General features: G+C 39.0%; 1 protein-coding gene across 7 annotated transcripts in view; it reads left to right on the top strand.

Moving 5' to 3' along the window:
• Positions 1-24482, top strand: part of ARMH4 (armadillo like helical domain containing 4) — a 164513-nt gene extending 140031 nt beyond the window's left edge. For 6 of the 7 annotated variants that reach the window (XM_038544816.1, XM_038544814.1, XM_038544817.1 and 3 more), the window contains 3 exons: positions 16478-16509; positions 22845-22979; positions 23228-24013. In XM_038544816.1, coding sequence (XP_038400744.1) covers positions 16478-16509; positions 22845-22979; positions 23228-23296 — 236 coding nt within the window. In that variant the 3' untranslated portion in view covers positions 23297-24013. Of the gene's footprint in view, positions 1-16477; positions 16510-22844; positions 22980-23227 lie in introns of all 7 variants that reach the window. The other variant, XM_038544812.1, reaches the window with a different exon arrangement.
• Positions 24483-24705: the final 223 nt, after the last annotated feature.

The following is a 24705-nucleotide window of genomic DNA, read 5'->3' as shown; positions in this document are numbered from 1 at the left end:
AATAATTTAAGTGGGAAATTGTTTTAATAAGCAGAGACTCCTATTTTGTAGTCATCAAGGCAGGCTGACTTAAATGTAATGTTGGGCGTTTGTTGTTGTAGGGAGTGTAGCAGGTGGGTATTACGTGAGAGCAGAGGCAGGATGAGCTGAGTATGTGTGGTTGGAATATGATTTCTACCCTTTCACTTCTCTATAGTATCCACTTAGCTTCCAGGAGGGCCCCACATAGCTTCTTTACCTCATCTTCAATCATCACTTAGTGTGCCCATCTTTTTTCACTTAGCATAATGTTTTCAAGGTTCATCCATGTTGTAGCATGGATCCGTACTTCATTCTCTTTTATGGCAGAGTAATACTCCCTTGTATGGATATACCATATTTTGTTTAGCCATCCATCAGTTGATGGACACTTGGGTTATTTTCACCTTTTGGCAATTATGAATAGGGCTGCCATCAACATTCATGGACAAATATTTGTTTGAGGACCTGTGTTTAATTCTTTGGGGCAGATACCTAAGAGTGGAATTGCTGAGTCCTATGATAATTTTACATTTAAGTTTTTGAGGAACTGCCAAATTATTTTCCACAGTGGCTGCACATTTTACATTTCTACCAGCAATGGATGAGAATTCTGATTTCTCCACATTTTGCCAACACTGATATTCTCCATTTTATTTTCATTATGGCTTTCCTAGTTGGTATGAAGTGGTTCCCACTGTGGTTTTGATTTGTGTTTCCCTAATGGCTATGGTGTTCAGCATCTTTTCATGTGCTTGTTAGCCATGTGTATACATGTTACAATATGGATGAACCTCAGAAAACATTATGCCAAGTGAAAGAAGCCAGACACAAAAGGTTACATTTTATATGATTCCATTTATATGAGATGTCCAGAGTAGGTAAATCCGTAGACACAAAAAACAGATTAGTGATTGCCAGGGGCTAGCAGGAGGGGAGAATGGAGAGTGACTACTTAATGGGTGCAGGTTTCCTTTTGAGGTGATTTAAAACATTTTGGAATGAGGTAGAGGTGATGGTCATAAAACATTCTGAATGTGCTAAATGTCACTGAAGTATAGCTTTAAAATGGTCCATTTTAGGGACTTCTGTGTGGCCCAGTGTTTGAGCATCTGCCTTCAGCTCAGGCTGTGAGCCTCTGGCTGGGGATCGGGGGTTGAGTCCCACCAGGCTCCCCAGAGGGAGCCTGCTTCTCCCTCTGCCTGTGTCTCTGCCTCTCTCTCTGTGTCTCTTATGAATAAATAAATAAAATATTGTTTTAAAAAAGGTTAATTTTAGGTTATGTGAATTTTACCTCGATAAATAAAAAAACCAAAACCACCTGGTTAGAAGTTGGTTGGCATTTTCACTTCCAACATCATGAGACAGAGAAATTCTGCATGAATTAGAGCGAAAATTTAAAATATGCAGCTGAGCTTGAAAGGGAACCCATTGTCACCACAGGCAGCAACTACTGCCCAAGCAGTAGCCTCCTGAGCTGAAGCTGTCATACCTTAGGGGACCCGTGGACCACATATGGAAGCTGAGATGAGGGTGGAGTTTAACACCAACGTGAGACCAATAGACATGGCCTTGGGTGGGCATAGAGGAAGCAGGAATTAAAACCCTTGCATAAGAAAGCATTCTGGAAAAAATGCCTCTGTGGTGAAAAGTGGTCTAGAAAAATACTCCACACAGACCAGGGCAACAGCAAAGGAGTATCTGTCTCCCTGGGGGCTCTAAGGGGAAGAGAAAAATGATACCGAAGCCCTAGGGCTGCCTTCATCATGGAAGAACCTGTAACTGAGAAATTAACGTAGGACCCTGTTCCAGGTGGGTAGGTGAAATCCCTGGTGTCCTTGGCACAAGCAAACAAGAAATGCTCCTCAGTCGTGTCACTTCTGCAATGCCGAAAGACAAGATTCCTAAGGGAAAAACAACCCCCAGTGAAAAATACATTCACGTGAAAAGTTGCAGATCACACAAGGAAATATCCCAGCATGAGGGAAAGGAAGTACACGTGATGGACAGGAGGGTTAGAATCTCAGGAACCTGGCAAAAGAGAATTATGACTGAAATGATTAAAGAATAAGGACTTTGAGATGGGCTCTACTGCCTTAATAAAAAGTTGAACACTGATCCCAGGGAGCATGTGCAAAGTTTGCTTATAGGATTTAGAAGGAGGAAAGGTAGAGACTGAGGTTGTTCACCTGCTGCCTATCCTATAGTGGTTCTGGCAAGACCTTTAGTTTTTTTTCCTAAGGATCAAGAGCTCAGGGACACTTTCTTTCTAAGTAATCCATTTAGATGGAAGAAAAGCTCTGCCTTTCAGTATATTAACTGCAGTGCTCAGGTGCTCTTAACTAAAGATTTGTCTCCATGTCTTTGAAGAGTGCAGCTTGGTATTTGCCCATTATTGTGAGGGGTGACACGTTATGCACTGGTAAGTGGAACTTTTGGAAACAATCCTTGAAGCTGCCTTGAAAAACACTTTAGTACTTATTCAGCTACCCACGTCTCATCGACTCTGTTGGCTGAGCCACAGCACTAGGGAAGTGGGAGCTTCTCATTGACTAAGCAGAATCATGCCAGCAAGTTTAGATATGGGTTGTCAACCAATATGAGACTTCAGGTTTACCTTGTCACTAGCTAGTCTTCTCTTTGCCTCACCCTACGATCAAGCCATGGCTTTTATCAGTGGAAGGCCCAACATTTATGTAAAGGAGAGGGGTGTGTGGGGACCTTGTCATGAAGCCGAAGTGGGCTGTCACTTTCTATGACATTCATTCATTTATTTTTATTTTATTTATATTTATTTATTCATGAGAGATGCAGAGAGAGAGAGAGAGGCACAGGCATAGGCAGAGGGAGAAGCAGGCTCCCCACTGGGACCCCAATGCGGGACTCAATCCCAGGGTCCAGGCATCATGACCTGAGCCGAAGGCAGACGCTCAACCACTGAGCCAACCAGGTGCCCTACTTTCTGTGAAATTTAGAATAAGGGCCTGCAGGCAGGGCTGATGCACCTTAGGGTGACTAACACCTCACGTCTATCTTGAGATGGGAAATTTTAGATTCAGTGGGTCTGGCAAGCAACTCACACACAAACTTGACTTTGCCCCGGAAGCCTGATGAGACTGCACTTCAGGAGGCAGTAAACTTTCTATTAAAAGTTAAGTATAAGGACCAAATGATTTTCTTTCCTTTTTTTTTTAAAAGATTTTATTTATTTATTCCTGAGAGACAAACACACACACACACACACAGAGAGAGAGAGAGAGAGAGAGAGAGAGAGAGAGAACGGCAGAGACAGGCAGAAGGAGAAACAGGTTCCATGTAGGGAGCCTGATGTGGGACTCGATACCTGGTCTCCAGGATCATGCCTTGGCCAAAGGCAGGCTCTAAACCGCTGAGCCAGCCAGGGATCCCCTGATTTTCTTTTTCACCAGGGAAATGAAAATCGGATAGTACAAATGTAAAGGGAGAGTATGAGAGTGTGTGGGGAGAATTTCACGTGCCCTGTACATGGAATTGATGCTACGGTGTGATAGAACCATAGATAAAAAAAAAAAAAAAAAAAAAAAAAAGAACCATAGATCAGAAGCCTCGATGCTCAGCAAAACTTTCAAGGGAGTCTTGCGCAAAGCACAGTGATTTTCTTATTCTGTCTCAATCAGGTGCAGAGGAGGGGCACAGGCAAGTCATTTTCCCCCTTGTGAGCCATTTGTATGTCATACTTCTCTTTTTGGGAAAAAGAGCTGCACACGTGGAGGGATGCTTTCTTCTCCATTTATTTTTATTTTTTTTTTAATATATTTTTTTAATTAATTAATTATTTATTTATGATAGTCACACAGAGAGAGAGAGAGAGGCAGAGACATAGGCAGAGGGAGAAGCAGGCTCCATGCAGGGAGCCCGACGTGGGATTCGATCCCGGGTCTCCCGGATCGTGCCCTGGGCCAAAGGCAGGCGCCAAACCTCTGTGCCACCCAGGGATCCCTCTTCTCCATTTATGTATCATGTATTTCCATATGGATGAAGTTCATAACAGCCTTCTCTTTGCTGGAGCTGGTAACCATATGGTTTATAGTTTATCAGCATGGTTGGCATTACTAAATGATCCCGGCAAGACATGCAGATGATTACAAGACATTCTCTTTGCATCCTTTGTATCTAGTATCTTTCCTCAGCTTGCAGTTAACTAAAGCCATGCTTAATGTTACTTGAAAGTAGAGATTAGGGAAGATACCTAGGAATAAACCTCACCAAAGATGTAAAGGATCTATACCCTCAAAACTATAGAACACTTCTGAAAGAAATTGAGGAAGACACAAAGAGATGGAAAAATATTCCATGCTCATGGATTGGCAGAATTAATATTGTGAAAATGTCAATGTTACCCAGGGCAATATACACGTTTAATGCAATCCCTATCAAAATACCATGGACTTTCTTCAGAGAGTTAGAACAAATTATTTTAAGATTTGTGTGGAATCAGAAAAGACCCCGAATAGCCAGGGGAATTTTAAAAAAGAAAACCATATCTGGGGGCATCACAATGCCAGATTTCAGGTTGTACTACAAAGCTGTGGTCATCAAGACAGTGTGGTACTGGCACAAAAACAGACACATAGATCAGTGGAACAGAATAGAGAATCCAGAAGTGGACCCTGAACTTTATGGGCAACTAATATTCGATAAAGGAGGAAAGACTATCCATTGGAAGAAAGACAGTCTCTTCAATAAATGGTGCTGGGAAAATTGGACATCCACATGCAGAAGAATGAAACTAGACCACTCTCTTTCACCATACACAAAGATAAACTCAAAATGGATGAAAGATCTAAATGTGAGACAAGATTCCATCAAAATCCTAGAGAAGAACACAGGCAACACCCTTTTTGAACTCGGCCATAGTAACTTCTTGCAAGATACATCCACAAAGGCAAAAGATACAAAAGCAAAAATGAACTATTGGGACTTCATCAAGATAAGCAGCTTTTGCACAGCAAAGGATATAGTCAACAAAACTCAAAGACAACCTACAGAATGGGAGAAGATATTTGCAAATGACATATCAGATAAAGGGCTAGTTTCCAAGATCTATAAAGAACTTATTAAACTCAACACCAAAGAAACAAACAATCCAATCATGAAATGGGCAAAAGACATGAACAGAAATCTCACAGAGGAAGACATAGACATGGCCAACATGCATATGAGAAAATGCTCTGCATCACTTGCCATCAGGGAAATACAAATCAAAACTACAATGAGATACCACCTCACACCAGTGAGAATGGGGAAAATTAACAAGGCAGGAAACCACAAATGTTGGAGAGGATGCGGAGAAAAGGGAACCCTCTTACACTGTTGGTGGGAATGTGAACTGGTGCAGCCACTCTGGAAAACTGTGTGGAGGTTCCTCAAACAGTTAAAAATATACCTGCCCTACGACCCAGCAATTGCACTGTTGGGGATTTACCCCAAAGATACAAATGCAATGAAACGCCGGGACACCTGCACCCCGATGTTTCTAGCAGCAATGGCCACTATAGCCAAACTGTGGAAGGAGCCTCGGTGTCCAACGAAAGATGAATGGATAAAGAAGATGTGGTTTATGTATACAATGGAATATTACTCAGCTATTAGAAATGACAAATACCCACCATTTGCTTCAACGTGGATGGAACTGGAGGGTATTATGCTGAGTGAAGTAAGTCAGTCGGAGAAGGACAAACATTATATGTTCTCATTCATTTGGGGAATATAAATAATAGTGAAAGGGAAAATAAGGGAAGGGAGAAGAAATGTGTGGGAAATATCAGAAAGGGAGACAGAACGTAAAGACTGCTAACTCTGGGAAACGAACTAGGGGTGGTAGAAGGGGTGGAGGGCAGGGGGTGGGAGTGAATGGGTGACGGGCACTGGGTGTTATTCTGTATGTTAGTAAATTGAACACCAATAAAAAAAAATAAATAAATAAATAAAAAAAAAAAAAAAAAAAAAAAAAAAAAAAAGAAAGTAGAGATTAGGGTATTTGGGCTGTTTGTACCCTTCTCTCTAAATCTCAGTGTAGAGCCTTCAAAATTAATTGCTTCTTAGCTGCATGATTAGTGCTCACTTAGCCCTATGCAAAGAAATACGTCATTCTATTCATTGGAATCTTGCTATTCTGTAATTATGTGAAGAGCAAATGATTATAGATAGAGTTTCTCTGTGATTTTTTTAAAACAGGTAAATTTAGCATCATTAGAGAATAATTTGTAGCTGAAAAAACAAGATTTTTAGAAAAACATGCAGACAGTATTGAAAACTTAGTAAGTCTTATTATTCATAATGGTGTTATGTAAGTTGGAAAAAAGCTTTGCTGTTTCTTAGGCTAGAGAAGGTACTTATGGTTAAATAACAAGGAAGAAAGAGAGCTGGTCTCCATTTATTTCTTGACACTGTGTAAACACTATAATTGAAATTTAGTTACATACGCTTTGAACAAAGCACAATGTTCTAACATTGCATTTTTTATTTAAGTGGAACATACATTTCTCTCTTCGTTGATTAGCATAAAAATAAAGTTTCCAACATTATTGAAAGATCTAAATTATATTGAAAATTTCATTATTAAAGAGACTGTATAAACCTTTCAAAATCAAATGTGAACTAAGTGGAACTAGCTATGAAGTACTTCTCACACAATGTCTTATGGAATGGGTATATATCTTATAAATCTGGGTAGCCTGAAGCCGTTCGCTTAGAATTACTTTAGATCAGTGGAGATGGCATTTGCCTTGAACTTGGCCAGCTTGCCTTTCTTCTTTGAGCCTTTCTTCTATTTATTCTAAGAGTTTGTTTTAATGAACAAAATAAACAAAGCTGGTGTGGAGTTGGGCAGGCCTACTCATGTGGTGGCAGAACTAGTGTCTTAGTTTGAGTTCTCCATAAAAGCTGACCCTGAAGTGACCCCAGGAAGCATGATGAGGGAGTAGGAAGTGAGACAGGGTGGGTGGAGAGCCAGCAAAGGGGGTGTGAATGAGGATCCGGATTATTGCTGGAGCTCCTTGCTCTGGGTGAATCTCTGAGAAACTGTGTGGAGCAGAGCTCAGGGGTGAGGAAATCTGGGGAATTTACCCAATGTGGATGCGGAATAATGCTCCCTCCCAAGATGTCCAGACCCTAAATCCCAAAACCTGCAAATATATTGTCTTATAAAGGGTAGTTGGTGGATGTGATTGAGTTAAGGACCTAGAGATGGGGAGATGATCACAAGAGTTCTTGTAAGAGAGAAGTAGGAGCTTCAGAGTTAGAGAAGAAAATATGATGAAGGAAGCAGAGTTTAGAGAGAGTGAGATTTGAAGTGTTGTGCTGTTGGCTTTGAAGATGGAGGGAGAGGCCATGAACCAAAGACTACAGATGGCCTCTAGAGGCTGGAAAAAGCAAGGAAATATTTTTTCCCCTAGGGCATCCAGAAGGAACCACCTCTGCTGACACCTTGACTTTAGCCATTGAGACTGATTTTTGGATTTCTGACCTCCAGAAATATAACACATTTATGTTGTTTTAAGTCATTAAATTTGTGATTGCTGCAATTATGGACAATATACCCAAAAGCTCATGGCCCTCATTGATTGAGGATATCTTCTAGAATAACAATTCCTCAGTGCTTCTGGCTAGCGCCACATGGCCCTTATGGAATAGAGGATACCCTCAGGTGTAGAGACCCTCAGGCCTGCATGGGAAGGAAGCAGAGTGCAGGGCACCTCTGCAGTGGGCCAGGGCACCAATGGGCTTGGTTCTACCTGGACAAAAGATCTGATCAGTGGAAAAGGAAAAGTGTCCTCATAAACACTTTAAACTAGCTCTTTGGGGTTGTTTTGTATGAGCAGTCCAGGTTTCTGAGCTCCTCTGACCATTCCTTCATCTCTTTCTCTGGCCTTTTCTCTTCTTCTTGGCCTTTTTTAAAAAATATTTTATTTATGTATTTATTTATTCATGAGAGACCCAGAGAGAGAGAGAGAGAGGCAGAGACACAGGCAGAGGTTGAAGCAGGCTCCATGCAGGGAGCCTGATGTGGGACCCAATCCCAGGACTCCAGGATCATGCCCTGGGCCAAAGGCGGCACTAAACCGCTAAGCCACCCAGGGATCCCCTCTTCTTGGCCTTTAAATATTGGAGTTTCTTGGTGTTATGACTTTGGTCTTGTTCAGTCTTACTCAAATATATATATCAACCTGACTGGGCCATGTGCTTCCCAAACATTTTGTCAAACATTATTCTGATGTTTCAGAATGACATTAACATTTGAATCAGTAGACTGAGTAAAGCAGATTGCCCTCCCCAATGTGGATGGGCCTCATCCAATCAGTTGAAGGCCTGAATAGAGCAAAAAAGGCTGACCTTCCTGTGAAAAAGGGAGAATTCTTCTGGCCTGACTGCTTATGTCTTCTTCAAGCTGGGACATAGGTTTTTCTTCCTCTGCCTTCAGACTCAAATAGAAACATCAGCTCTTTCTAAATCTTGAGCCTCTAGCTTTTGAACTGGAACTACATCATCAGGTTTTTTGGGTCTCAAGCTTGCTGACTCACCATGCTAATCTTGGGACTTGTCAGTGTCTATCATCACATGAACCAATTTCTTAATTTCTTATGATAACTTACTCTCTTTCTCTCTGTCTCTCCTTTTATCCCTCTGTGTCTCTTTGTCTCTGTCTTTCTCTGTCTCTTTATATATACATATATACGGTTCTATTTCTCTGGAGAACCCTGTCTATATACAGTTTATACTCCAGGGTGGTCTTATTCACTCTAGACTTCAGCTTTCATCAACTTCTGATAAATTGCAAACTTTGATCTTCAGTCTGGGATTCCCCATATCCAAAATTTTAACTGCCAACAGAAACATCCCCATGGATATTATGTAGATACTTTAAACTCCACTTAGAGTAAAATCATTATTGTGACCCTAGTAGATACTTTAAACTCTACATATTCGGAGTAAAATCATTATTGTAACCCCAGGAATCTGTTCCTGCTTTCTATATTCTTGGTTTTTCATGATGTCACCATATATTCTGATCTCATATTCAATATCTTCAGCATTGCTCATTTTGAGTTTTAGGTTTCTTTCTTCCTTCTTCTTTTTTTAAGATTTTATTTATTTATTCATGAGAGAGAGAGAGGGAGAGAGAGAGAGAGAGAGAGAGAGAGAGAGAGAGAGGTAGAGACACAGACAGAGGGAGGAGCAGGCTCCATGCAGGGAGCCTGACGTGGGACTCGATCCCTGGTCTCCAGGATCACACCCTGGACTGAAGGCGGCACTAAACCGCTGAGCCACCCGGGCTGCTCAAGTTTTAAGTTTCATTTCAGGATTTCTGCCACAAGGGCTGTTGTTCCCCAGGGGAGAGCAGCTCTGCACACAGGACTGAGTTGGAAAAATTCTCCCTAAGATAGAACTAAGATGGAACTAAGATCTCATTTATTCTCATATAAAGACACACATGCACACAAAGGGTGGGGGAGAAAAGAAGACAGATATATACAAAAAGCAACAGAATCATATAGACACACAGAGTCTGAGAGAAAGAGAAAACAGGGGATGAGAAGAAAGAGAGACAATCCAGAGTTAGAGGCAGAATGGGAGGGAGACGCACACAGAGGCAGAGAGAGAAGGATATTTGTCAGAGGGAGGAGACAGGGAGAAGAAAATAGAGAGAGGAAGCCAGAATAGCAAATAGGTGAACTAGTACATGCCTCACCACAATTTGGGCATGCGTTTATTTCCAGAAGTTGAAATAGCCCTACCGTGTGCCCTGAAATGGCCACCCTGGCCCACCTGCCCACACCCCACCCACTGGCATACTGAATAGACATATACATTAGCCATAAGGGTCTGGCTCAAATTCTAGCTCAGCCACTTTTTAGCTGTGTGGCTTTCAGCACTTAAGCTTCATTTCCTTCATCTGTAAAATGGGGATAATGATACCTGTCCTGCAGGCTTTTAGTGAGGTGTCCAACAGATCTTAATTATTAACTCAGAAAAATCCTGAGTCTCCTCTGGGTCCCATCCCTTTACTCTTTAGTGAAAGAGAATTTATGGGTATATCTGGGATAAACATAGCCACTAAAGTTTTATTGTTGGAAATAAAGGAAATTAAGTACATCCTTCTAAATAAGCAGCTGGGGTAGTTTTCAGCCACAGTCTACCAGAAACCAACCATACTTATATTTGATAGGATACATGGAAATGTTATTTTATCTGCAGTTTCTTTATTCTCTTTTTCTTCCCTTTTTTTCCAGGGGATAAACTAGGAGAGAGCAGATTGCTCAGCCTGGGATCTGATACACAAGAAGGTGCTAGGGAGCAGGAGAGAGAAACTGCCTTTTTCTTTTTTAACTGAAGTATAGTTGACGCACAATTACATAGTTGACGTACAATGTTACATTAGTTTCGGGTGTACAATATAGTGATTTACAAGTCTATACTTTCTGCTGTGCTCACAAGTGTAGATATAATCTGTTACCATATAACAAGTGCTATTCCAATACCATTGACTGTATTCCCTATGCCGTACCTCCTGCCTCCAGTGACTTATTGGTCTCGTGACTGGAAGCCTGTATCTCCCACTCTCACTCATTTTGTCCATCCCCTTACCCCTTTCCTCTCTGGCAATCATTAGAACTAGTTTGTTCTGTGTGTTTACAGGTCTTTTTTTTTTTTTTTTTTTGCTGTTTGTTTATTTATTTGTTTTATTGTTTAGACTCCACAAATATATAGTATTTATTTGTCTGACTCATTTCACTTAGCATACTACCCTTTAGGTCTATCCATGTTGTTGCAAATGGCAAGACCCATCCTTTTTTTTTTTTTTTGGCTGAGTAATATTCCATTATTTATATATGTATATACACACCACATCTTCCTGATCCATTCATCAGTCGGTGGACACTTGGATTGCCTTCATATCTTGGCTATTGTAAATAATGCTGCAATAAACATAGAGGTGCAAATATCTTTTCAGATTAGTGTTTTCATTTTCTTTGGGTAAATACCCAGTAGTGGAATTGCTGGAGCATTTGGGATTTCTATTTTTAATTTTTTGAGGAACGTCCATACTGTTATCCATAATCGCACCAATTTACATTCCATTAATAGTGCACAAGGAGTGATTATCCAAGTGGAACTTTGGATTAAAATTACTCCTTTTCCTCCACATCCTTGCCAACACTTGTTATTGCTTGTCTTTCTGATTCTAGCCATTCTGACAGGTGGGAGGTGATATTTCACTGGTTTTGATTTGCATTACTCTATTGATGAGTGATATTGAGCATGTTTCATGTTTGCCATTTGTATGTCTTTTTTGGAGAGATGTTTATTCAGGTCTTCTGCCCCCTTTTAATTGGATTATTTGGGGTTTGTGGTGTTGAGTTGTATAAATTCCTTATACATTTTGGATATTAACCCTTTATTGGATATATCATTTGCAAATATTTTCGGGGAGAACCTGCTTTTAACAACCCATATTCTCTTGTCTTCTGTGTAGTTTTCTGGTTGCTAGAAGGAGTCCAGAGTTCTCATTATAATCCTGTGCTTTTAGATTCACATTAAATAAAATTTCAAGAAAGGCAACAAACGTGTCAGTGGGATTAGAGTGAATCGGTAGCTGTGAGCTAAGGAATTATCCAAGTGGAAGGGCCCCAATTCTTGTGTTCCTCATTGTCAGTGATCAAATCATTAATCTCCATTTGCAAAAGTCTACAGAATTTTCTGGGGTTCTTTTATTTTAAAAATAGTAATAAATTATAAGTAATTTGGAAAATTCTAAAAATACAAGGAATAAAAGAAAATCACCCATAATTTTACAACCTATTGATGAATTCAGCTAACATTTAGTTGTATGTTATCCTAACTCTATGGATATTTTTATCCACAAACTTGAGCTCATGTTATATATATCTTGTTTTTTCCTTTGTAACATGCTAAGTATTTTTCTTGAAATAATTTAAATTTTTGTATAATATGCCACTCTAAGATATGACCTAAGATTTTGTTTTCCTTTGAGTATTTAAACCAATCCTCTATGGTGGATATTGATGTTGTTTACATGTTCTTTTCCATTATAAATAACATTACAATAAACAGCATTTAACAAAAAATTTTGTGCATATCCATGATTAATTGTTTAAGATATATTTCTCTTACAGGTAGAACTTTGGATTAAAAAGAAATTAAACCTTTAAAAAACTTTTAAGATAGATTTCAAATCCCTCCCCACATCTCTGAAAAGTTGTATCAGTTCATACCCCTGTTGTCAGTGTGATGTTTCTCTACTTTTAAAATATTACAGTGCTGATTCTTCTCTTTACAATTATCTTTTTTTCTGATTTTTTCTTGTCTCACTTTTGCACTCCTTTATCAACTTTTATTCCTTAAGTTTTAAAATGATCATTGCATAAAGTTTATTTTGACACTGCCTTGAACATTTTGTTGAAAACAGTTTATAGCATCCTCATGAAAAAGAATCATAATCAAAAATTAAGAACTCACCGAAAAGCAATATATATTCATGGAAAGTGTCCAGTACTAGGTGAAGGACTCCTCTGGCAGGTGCCTGAGAAGCACAAGGCATGGTAACCCTCAGGGGTCTCATGATCTTAGTTGGAGAAATACAACCAAGCTTGTATATTTTAAAGAACAGTGCTTTCTCAGCCTTTCTAGACCTGTGCCCCCCAAATACTGTCTCATTATCTTCTGTGTATCACCTATCTCACTCTCCAAAATTTTGCTTGGTTTCTTTTTGTAATTTGTATTATAAACTAAAGAACCAGGCCCATTGAATGTGCTCTTTCAAACTCCCTGTGCACAGATGCTCATCCTGTTCTGTTGTTTATTGCTTCTCCCAGTGGAGAAGTACTGCCTTTGAGAATTACCCAAAGCAGGATTCTTTGAAATGTACTCTAAGACCCTGAGATAGAGTTTACCACTGAGACCTGGCTTGATAAGGCCTAAGTTAAACTGTTTCTCTTTTTTTGTTTTTTAAAAATTTATTTAATTATTTGAGAGAGAGAGAGAGAGAGAACATTCATGCACATGCGAGCTGGGGAAGGGGCAGAGGGAGAAGGAGAAAGAGGAAGCAGACTCCCCCCCGGAGGGTGGAGCCCAATTCAGGGCTCAATCTCACTACCTCTAGGTCATGATCTAAACTGAAATCAAGAGTCTGATGCCCAACCAATTGAGCTACCCAGGTGCTCCTAGCTGGATCTGTGCCTCCTTCCACTGAATGCTCACCTTTCCCTTTTTCCATGTCGCTTTTTTTTGGCGTCTATATAACATCCAGCCTTTTTTCCTGATTCCAAACATCTTGCATTCTGCCTTGGGCCCAGTAATTGGCTTTCTTGCTTCGTCCCTCACTCTCTGTTCCTGGACTGCTTCTTGTTATTCACTTCTCATAGACCCAATGGCCTATTCTTTTCCTCCCTGGGATTAGGCCCCCATACCTTTCACTAACCTCCGTGTTAGAGCACAGTGCCTGGCCAACACAATGTACATAATCAATATATGTTGAATGAATCAATGAATTGGGAGCATTCTCTTATTTGAATTTAAGTTTATGTCTTGGGCTTAGTTGAGACATGTTGAAATATTAATTTCTCATTGTCTTTCTTTCTCTCCTCCTGTTCCAGGTTCCTTGTTTTTGTTTTCTTAGTTTTCTACATCAACTACTATACTAGACATGTGACACAGTTATTTCCAGTCTTCACAACAGTCTTGCAAGACAGGTGTTTAACCAAGGTCATTTTACATACAAGGAAACTGAAGGTCCCAGAGGTTCATTAATTTCTCCAAAATCACTCAGCAAATCAGTGGTTGACTACACTTCTCCATGGAGCTACTAACCACTAGCCTCATTCCTTAGGTTTCTATGCTTTATTCTTTTGGCCTTCCCATGACTGAATATCCTGATTGTACACCATTATCTTTGCCTGCATCCCAGTTGAGATAGAAGGAATGATGACAGAATGACAAAGGTCTTGCCAAGATCTTGACATGAGAGGTTGAAGCCAGGGACTGAAGGAGTTAGAAGGGCCCAAGGTAGCTCCACATTTTCAGTCTGAGAGAGCAGAAGAATGGTAGTATCACCAAAAGAAATGGGTAGTTAAGAAGTCTTATTCCTGTAGCTTGTTAAATCAGATAGTGGGTGGAAGTCCAGTGACTCTACTCCTTGGTTAACCATGGACAAGTCTCTTAGCTTCTCTGAGTCTCGGTTTCCTCATCTTTCCTGAAGCATAATTTTCTTCCACTCTCATGTTTGTTTTTGGTTTGTTAATCAAGTGATACAATAGATTTGAACTTGCTCTATAAGGAGTCAAGCCGTGTGCACATGTTGGCTGGTATCACTGCTGTCAGATATGTACAAGAATTAGGCTGTAAATGGAGACACCAACTTCTTGGATAAAGTTTGTCTATGCCAGGGGTCAGCACACTGTGACCTATAGGCCAGTCTGAACTGGTACCCATTTTTGTATGGCCCATGGGAAAGGATGTCCTTTACATTTTAATATGGTTGAAAAATAAAAAGAAAGATACTTGTAACATATGAAAATTAAATGAAATTCAAAGGTCAATGTCTATAAATAACACTTATTGGAATATAGTCAAATCCATGTTACTATACTATATATGAGTGCTTTCACACTGCAACAGCAGAATTGCATAGTTGTGCAGAGATTGTATGGCCTGCAAAGCTTAAAATATTTACTATTTGGCACTTTACAAGAAAAGCTTGCCAATCCCTTGTCTATACTTTTGGGGAGCCATTTCTAGGTCTACCACTCTGTGTTCTTCCTATCTGTTGAAGCTTCTGGAGAGGAAAGGAAATTTAAAGAAATCTCGAAAGGTTTTCACTTGCTTACTAATTTCTTTGATAATATTTGTCTTCTTTTTTCCTTTTGCATGTTTTTATAAAATAATTTTTATTCAATGTTGAAACATTTAAAGATTTTATTTATTTATTCATGAGAGAGAGAGAGAGAGAGAGAGGCAGAGACGGGCAGAGGGAGAAGCAGGCTCTATGCAGGGAGCTTGACGTAGGACTCGATCCCCGCTCTCCAGGATCAGGTCCCAGGCTGAAGGCAGCGCTAAACCTCTGAGCCACCTGGGCTGCCCCTATTATTACTTTAAAAGGCAACCCCATTGCTAACTTCAAACTATCCTTAATATGGCTGTATGAAAATAAGAGACTCTTTTTTTTTTTTTTTTAGAGGGAGAGAGTAAGAGTGGGAGGGGCAGAGGGAGAGGGAGAGAGAGACAGAATTTTAATAAGCAGTTTCCATGCTCAGCACAGAGCCAACGCAGAGCTCAATCTCACGACCCTGAGATCATGACCTGAGCCTAAATGAGGAGTTGGACACTGACTGAGCCACCAAAGCACTCCAACCATAAGAGACTCTGAATGATAGAGAACAAACTGAGGGTTGATGGAGGGAGGTGTGGGGGGAATGGGCTAGGTGGGTGATGGGGATTAAGGAGAGCACTTGTGATGAGCACTGGGTGATGTAGGTAAGTGATGAATCACTGGATTCTATTCTTGACCAATATTGCACTGTATGTTAACTAACTAAAATTTAAAGAAAAAAAAAGGCCATTCCAACACATGTTTTCATTTTCAATGATACTTCCTTCTGTTCTCAGCATATGTACTTCCAAATGGTTGTAATAATGGTCTACTTAACATTTTCTGGTTGATGTAGTCTTTTTAGGTGGTTTTAAAACTGTTACTTGATTATTGCCTTTCCTTTTTTTTTTTTTTAATAGTGGTTGTGCTGTGATGGAATGGTACAGTTTGTAAGCTATATATATTTCAGAAATACTTCCTACTTTTGCCTTGGGTCAAAAATTTTTTCTTCAATTGTGAATGCAAATGCTTCTCTCTGGAGCCAGTGCTGAGTAGCACTGACCTGCCTATTGCCCTTTCCTACCTTACTTTGCTTGGACCTTGATTCAGGCGCAGAATACCTGTTGAGCTTAAAAATGGAGAAGGATGAGGAGTAATGTTAAGGAGAAATGTCATATAAGAAATGAACTTGATAATTAATTAATTAGGATACTTATCTAATTAATTAGTTTGCTTACTTATTTGGTGGTACATGGGCTGGGAGTGAACTTGATACTTTAAAGGTGATTTCCCAGACCTCCCTCCAAAGCATTCAATAGTAATAAAAATACATTTAATAAACAAAAATATTCTGTGTTCACCTAATGATGATGTGAAGGATATATTTGTGCTTTCTGTTGCATTTTTAAACAACTGAGAATAGAAACAAGACTATTAATGTCATGTTAATACTGTTGGCCCTTTCACTGTATTTATACAATAAACTCAGTGCGTCAAATTAACTTAATACCATGAAATATAAGTTATCAATTAACTTAATGAAATAAAAGTAAAAAGATGTCTGTTTATATTTTATTCTCTTATTTTCCTTAGTGAGAAGCTGGATGGAAAAACTAAAAGATAAGGTAAGAGAAATATTTTCTTCTTTTGGACTTATCTTAAAGGGCATGGCTTTGTCAAATAAAAGATCTCAGAGTAATGGAGCTTTATTTCATCGTTCTGGTTCTGGTCATCTGTGCAAGATGTGCAAAGATCTGTGCAAGATGTGCAAAGAAGCAAGGCCACTTCCAGGTGCCCCACAAGAAGGAAGACCTTCCCTTTAAGTTCCTTCTTGTATAATGCAAGGGACACCTTATTCTTCGGAGCACCATTCCTTTCTATGAGGGCATCATCTACTATGCTCAGGTGAAAAATACCCTTGACATATCAAGGTGGAGTTTCTTCTAGGGATCAAGAGTGTAATACCAATTTACTTGGCATTTCTTGTCCCGATGCAAGTTTCCTGTAAGCCTGATCCTCCTGTATAAGGAAGAAATACATGGATTTTGGAAGGCATTGATTCTTCTGACCCAAAGGCAAAAACTGATGGATTTCAGTTGAGGATAAAATATGGTTTGGCATCCTCAAACCATAGTGGGGGTGGGGTGGAATAAAAACACCTGGACACCTGAGCACCCCCTTAGATCAACTTTAATGTAGTCTCTCATAGTGCCACTACATATTAGGTGACAAAGGGTTGACTTGCCTGGAATGGCCAACTGTAAAAAAATATTTTCCTCTCTTGCATTAATTCTGCCATCTATGTCTGATTGACAATATTAATTTCCTTCCAGGTTCCTATTTTTCATTTTCTTTTGAATTTTAGCACTCTCCAAGTTTACATTTTTGGTTACCATAGAATTTTAAACTGGAATTACTCATAAAAATATTGATGGAATCCTGGATTCTTGCTGTAGCCTGTGTCAGATCTCATTACTATAACCCAGCTCAGATTTAACTGAGGGTTTAGTGAATGGAAATCTTTTCAATTGCCACATATTGAGTTATTTAAATCACCAGTCCCAACATATCCTTATGTTGATTGTATTCTGTATCTTTTTTATTATTTGGAGTCAATTCTTCCCATATTTGGATCATCATCATCATATTTGGATGATTAATATTTATTTGGCTGCAGCTTAATGTTAAAGAATAAATTACAATGAAAAATGTATGATTATATTAATTCCCCTCATTATTTTATCTTTGTGCTTCTCAGTAAAATTAAGCATAGATGGTTTTTGAGAATGAGACTATTTTGTGATCATACTTATTAAAAGTAATATTGAAAAATTTTAAGCATGTTGAGGTTACTGGAGGTCATTTTGGTATCTGTAACAGGTCCAGTTGTCTAAGGGAGGTATTACTGGATAGACTGAGCATTTGGGGAAAAAAGATAAAAAATTAAGAACTGAACACACATTAGTAGTGCTTTTTGTTATTTTTCAGGAGAAAATATGGTGCAATGAAAAGGAAATAGGCTTTGGTAGATTAATTTAGGAACCCATATATCATTGTTTTTATAGAAAGTATCATCTGAGTAAAAAAGTGCACCAAAAAACCCTTACAAGAATAAATTTTTGCATGTAGCCAGTTTTGAAGTTGGATACTGCAAAATTTCTTACCTGTATCAGTAGCTATCTTTACCATAATTTTAAAAAATCTGTACAGCTTTATAAAAGGCTGTATTTTCTATTTCTGTAGACCCTTCTTGTCTTATCTCAAAGGCTTGGCACCTTCTCTCTATTGTTTTCACCAAGAGAAATAATTTTATGTGTGACCCTTGAGGTTTTCTAGTCCTCTATTTTCTTTTATAGTATTTTTTTAGTATGTTTTAATTAAAAAAAAATAGAAAATAGAAAAAAATAATTGAGATTCTAACCATGTTATCATGTTTGTCTTATTTGATGCCTTATTTTTTCATATTTTGACTTTTTCTTGGAGGGACTCACTATAATCTTTCCCATTTTACCCCTTTCTCCTCTGGGTAAAATATTATACGCTTACCTGGGGCATGCCTTCATATGTGCACACATACATATGCATATACATATATGTTTCCTCTCTTCTTCTTTCCCTTTCTCCCTCCCTCACTTCCTCCTGCTCCCTTCGGGTATCTAGCTAACTAGTTGGCTATCATCTGTAAAAGTCTTGTTAGTCATTATCTTCAGAAACTATCTGAGAGTGAAACTATTGCCTCTTCGATGAAAGTTACAGAATCCCTTAGAACTGGACACTAAATACTTATTTCACTGGCTCTTTTGCCAACCAGGATATCTTTTCAGTTTAGTATTATTCAGTTGTACCTGATATTGGTATTTCTGTTAGTTTGGCTCTAGAAAGAACAGCGTTCTAAAAAATTCTGAATTATTCCTTTTGCTCTTATTGTTTAGTCTTTCTATATTAGTTAGGACTATAATCAGCTATGAGTGACAGAGAACCCCAATGATTAATGGCTCACCCAAGATAGAAGTTTGTCTCTCATTCATGAATCTGGACTTAGCAGTCAAGGGTTAATGGGGGAGCAACATGGTGACAGGCTCCTTGTATCTGATGCTCTATCATTTGTGACCTTCATTCCCATGGTAGGTCATTTGTGACCTGCCATTCCTCATGGTACTGGATGGCAGTTCCAACCTAGTAAGGTCCATATTCTAGCCAGGGGAAGGAGGAGAAGAGAAGGCAAAGACACCTCTCTCCTCTTCAAAAGGAAGATAAAAGCACTCTCATTCTCAAAATATGGGCAATAAAGGCTGTGGACTCCTCTTAAAGAGTATGTCCTGGAAGTTGCGCCTGCCCGTAATGCATTATCTTACGAGATTTATCACATGGTCACAGCCAGTTGTGCAGAAGGCAAGGAGAAGTGATTGTTACTGTGTGTCCAACTGAAATGGGAGGTTCTATTGCTCTGGAAGAAGAGGTGAATGGATATTGAGGGACAGTCCCTGTACTCATTGCATCACCTCCCTTCTTTCTGTCTAAATGTCCAAGTTTAGTGATGCTTGTTAGGGAAATCCTAACTTGGCTACCTATTGATATATCTTTTCAACATCTAAAATACCTCTCGAAATTGAAGAGGCATAACAATTTTAGTATGTAATAAAGACCAACTCTATTGTTGTGTCACCAAGATCATTCTGTTTCTTCTAGCTTTAGGAAATAACCCAGAAAATGAATGATCCAGACTATATTGCATAGCACTGATTCTCATGTGTGGTCTGGATCAGCAGCATCAGCATCACCTGGGAATTTGCTAGAAATGCAGTTCTGGGGCCCCATCCTATACCTACTGAGTCAGAAACTCTGGGGATGACGCCCAACAATCTGTTTTACCAAGTCTTGTAGGCAATTCCAATACATGTTTAAGTTTGAGAGCCATTGTTGCAAAGCAATATAAGGGCTCTGTCTTAACCCAGACAACTTTAGACAGTACAGCATATCATTTGGTTTTCTTATACATTTCTTGAAAACAGGTGTTTCTGAATGATGGAAGATACCTAAGAAGGAAGGATAATTTTCTCATGAATGTGAAACAAAGCAAACAAAAAAACCTAAACAAACTCAAACTAAAAACAGCTATATCTAGTCATATTTTAACTTATATAGTCTGTTTTAAAAGTGTCAAGCTTTTCACTGGGAACTATTTTCAAGTTTACAAAAAGGACACAAGAATAAGTATAAAGCATGCTCCTATGCCTTTTAGCCAGATGTACTCTTTTTTTTTTTTTTTAACATTTTATCCCATTTGCTTTATGATTTGCTGGTCTGTCTGCCCATCCCTGCCTCCTTTTTTCTGAACCATTTGAGGAAAAGCTGCATATACCATGGTGCTTTTACTCCAAATACTTTAGTGTGTCTTTCTTAAAAATGGGAATATTCTGTTAGAACACATAGTACAGTTATCAGCTTGAGTACATTTAACATTGATATAGTACTTTTTATCAAATCTGACATCCATATTTCAGCTTTTTTAACAGACTCAAAATACCTTTTTGAAAGCATTTTTCTTCAGTACAAGATCTAGTCTACGGTCATGTAACACATTTAGTTGTCATGATTAGTTAGTTTCCTATAATCTGGAACATTTTTATAGCCATCTTTTGTCTTTTATGACACTGACTTTTAAAAGAATACAGTCTTTTAAAAGAATAGTCTTCATTTTAGGTTTATTGGATCTAATCCTCATGATTAGATCAAGTTATGCATTCTCACTTGGCATATACTCAGGTGCAGCTATGTCCTTCTCAGGGGGTTACCTATGGAATACATGTACATCCAATGATTCTGAACAGAGAAGAGGTACTAGGCAGGATTTATAACTTAAAAAAATATATATGTGAGTCTTACTTGTTTTCATTTGTGCAGAAAACAAGTCATAGGCAATTCTAAAAGAAGAGCTTGTTCTCCATTAGTCAGTTTTGAAAGAAATGATTAAAATATATTTGAAGAAGAGAGGTTACTTTGATCCCATCTTTTAACTATAATTTCAAAGCAGAAGCAGATCATACACACACACACACATACACACACACACGAGAGAGAGAGCAAGAGAGAGAAGAGATATTGAATTTTGGTGAAATGTACATGATTTAAAGCTCTGGAAATAAGAAATCTAAATGTGTAAATAAGAAGTATGAGAAGGAGTGACACATTTTGGAATAGTCATAGTATTGCTGTGGGATGAGGTTACATATTACGAGAAGACCCACACAGAGATTGATAAAGCTGAGCTTCCAACAGCTCAAGTATTGTTTTTTGAATATACAACTCTTTAGAGTCTAATCTATGAGGCTTAAAGTTGATCATATTTCAATATGTACATATGTTTCCCTGTATTGGGAATGATGGTTTTAAAACAATAGATTCACAGCTCTTGTGAGGTACTAAAATTTGCTCTTGTCCAATGTTTTCCCACATGGAAAATTACAGTTTTATCAGACTTAAGTAGATTTGGAAGAATTTTAGAAAAAGTTTGGGTTTCTGCAAAGCATATTAATTTGTTGAAAAGTGACTGTGCTTTGTTTCTTGGAGAAAAACACTTAGTATGCTGATGAACGATGCTATTGTTCTCAAATTAATGGAAAAGTTTCCATATTCTGCTCTAAAACAAGACTCTGGAAAACAGAACCAGTGAGTGAGCTGGCTGTGTGCAGAAAGAAGGAGCTGCAGTTTTGTAAGGGCTCGTGTATTCCTTTGATTTACTTTTGGAAATGTTGGGAAAGCATCACAGTCTGCATACTTCAGCACTTTTTATAAAACTTTTATTCTCTGTCCCTTTCTGATTTGGGTTTATTCAAGGTACTAGAAATACTTTGTGCTGTATTAGAAATTTTAGAAATAGTCAAATAAATGAAGAGACTCATAGGTTCCTCCCCTACCCTCAATTATTCTATCTAAAGTCTAAAGATTTTAATTTTTTTATGTATTTTGCCTGGGTAGGCTTCTAGAAGAGGCCTTCTTTGAAGGCAAACCAGTGTCATATTCCTCTATGAAAGGGCTTGTAAGTACATAGTCCTCTGGTCTTTAGGTGTCACATTGGCCAAGATGTAGGAGCATCTTTAGTCTGATGTCCTTACCCTGAGCTTGGGAAAATCCAGAGCTACTTACTGAAGCCTAAGGATCTGTGGACATTATGCTGCTCACTTAGAACCAATGTATCCATGGTGACATCTTGGGGACATTGGAGACACACCAGGTACCAGATACTTCCAGGCTCTTCTGAAGGCACCAGTGTTGTTGGCAGTGATCTTTGGTACCCTGCTCTACCACTTCCTTTCTTTGGGGCTGGGGATGCTTAAAATTCCCTCCCAAGCCCCAACTTTGGTCTTATCCACTGGGCAGATATTTCCTTTCATGTAAATCCCTCTCTGCTCCTTGTCTTTTTGTCTGTGCCCTAACATCTAGCATCCTTCCTCTTCCCTTTCTTACTGTAGTGAAGCTGAAACTGTGAGACAGCAGACCACCAATGTCAAGGCCCGCCCCTCATCCCCCAAGAAACACAATATTCCAGACAGCACTTTAGCCCCATTGGAGCTTGTCTTAGGCTGATATTTCCGATTTATAGCATTTTAATAGTCCTGGCATTCTCAGAGGCTTACTTCATCCATCTTTAATACAAATTATATCTCTGCCACCAAAACCTGATGTTGACAAATGTGCATAAGCAAGTGGCTGGAGGTGCCACTAGGTCTGGGTGATTTATTTCAGTGCTTCTTCTAAATACTGGAACTTTCCAAAAATAGTCCTAGCTTTCTCTCTCTTGCCTTCTCCCTAAAAAATACCTTTATTCTAGGCACTATTTTATGACAAAGCAGGCAGGAGAATTTCAGGTGTTTAAAAACCTTCTGTCATCCAGCAAAAATGAGAAACCCAGGGCAGTGGTCTATTTAGCATCCTAATGCTTGTCTCTTTTTCTGTGCAGGCTGGCTACATGTCTGGGATGCTGGTTCCTGTAGGCGTCGGGATAGCCGGAGCCTTGTTCATCTTGGGAGCACTCTACAGCATTAAGGTCATGAATCGCCGAAGGAGAAACGGCTTCAAAAGGCATAAAAGAAAGGTATGGAACCAACAACAGCAAAACCTAATCAGTTTCAGAACATTCTTCGCTTTTCCAATTAGCTTAATAAAGCACACAGGGCTTAATGATGCACGAATGGTATTGACATGCCCAGTGGTTTGGATTAGCTGCTACAGCTGCTGCCTTGGCTTCGGCTTTGTGTGTTGGAGTCCCTTTAAAAGGGGCCTGTTTTTCAGTTTTGCTCTGCAGCAGAGGGGGTTTAATGCTTTTCTGTTTTCTTTCTCCAGCAGAGAGAATTCAACAGCATGCAAGATCGTGTCATGCTCTTAGCCGACAGCTCTGAAGATGAGTTTTGAATCAGATGGGAATTTCATTGGGATACTCAACTGTGTTATTATTTTATTTCTTATTTTGGGGCAAAAAAAGAACAGCATCCTGCCACATCACTGCTGTCAGGCCATCAGGCTTATTATCTATTGGGCAGTAGATTTCTCTTATACTGAGCAGGAAAGGCATGATGTAGACTTACTGTAATATGCAGTGTTTGTTTTTAATTCTGTAGTGAATGTTCTACAACCATAGGCTACAACTCATCAATATGCAGTGTATATGTTGTTCATTAGAAGTTGCTAGGTAAATATTTTGTATTTTTGCAAAGGGCCTTTTCCTTGATTTACCTGCACTAAGTATAATGATTATTGCTGCCAAAGCATGTTGACTCTGAAATAGAAATCTTAACAGAATGGCTCATGATGACTGCATTTGGCCTACTTGAAGTGGTAGGCTTCTGGGCCACGGTACATCCTACATTTGTATCAAAACTAGCAGCAAGCTGGAATGAAGATTTCTTGGTGCATTAGGATAATATGTAGATTTGTATCTATCTTGAATTATATTCTCTAGTCTCTCAGTTTTATTGTTTTGCATCTTCTGTCTTATTCTCTGCAGGAAAAAAAATGCACCAGAAATAATGCATTAAATGGACTTCTCAGTCTTAATGTAAACTTGCTCTCTTAAGTAGTGTAATTGAGTCCAACAGATGTGTCAATAGATGCTTATATGTTTATCACTAAGAGGTGTTCTCTTTGTGTATCATTTGACTTTGCAAGAAGAAATGAGGAAGAAATCAAGAAGAAAATGAGGTAGGTAAGCTCTCTGAGCTTTTATGTCTGCCATGTGGCTCTGTGCTTGTGCGGCCACTATTGTGGATTATTCAGAGCATTGCTTTTCTACTTCTGCAGTCTTGGCCATGGAATTATGGGGCCACCATTGGTTCTTATTCGGCTTTATTAGAAAACAGACATTCTGTGGTATATGCAGGCTCAGTGGCCAAAGCCCTGGCACATGATGGAGCTTACAAAAAACAAACCTCTCAGGGCATCCCCTTTTGGGGATATTGGCCTATGCTAGATTGTTTCTCATTTCTTTTGGAATGTAATTCCTTGCCCTACCTTTGTAGTCTGGGTATTTGAGTTGAATTTTTAGGTAAAGACTGGGTTTATTTGCATGGAAGAATAAAGGTTACTAGTAACACTGTCCTTAGTACTTGACTCATGGAGAGCTTGTTCACATTTATTGGAGCCTGTGCTACTATATTCGAAGTGAGCTGCACAGTTATTCCTCAGAGCTACTGTGTAAGGTAGGACATATGTTTTTGTTCTCCCATTTGACTGAAGACAGAACCGAAGCAGAGAAGTGATTATCCAAAATTATATCCAGGTACAATCAGGACAAGAACCCACTGGGATTCAAAACTGTGTATCCC

Source organism: Canis lupus, chromosome 8 (genome assembly GCF_011100685.1).
Source record: "Canis lupus familiaris isolate Mischka breed German Shepherd chromosome 8, alternate assembly UU_Cfam_GSD_1.0, whole genome shotgun sequence".
Classification (NCBI taxonomy): Eukaryota; Metazoa; Chordata; class Mammalia; order Carnivora; family Canidae; genus Canis; species Canis lupus.
The sequence above is the reverse complement of the archived record's forward strand: the minus strand, read 5'-3'. Positions and strand labels throughout refer to the sequence as shown.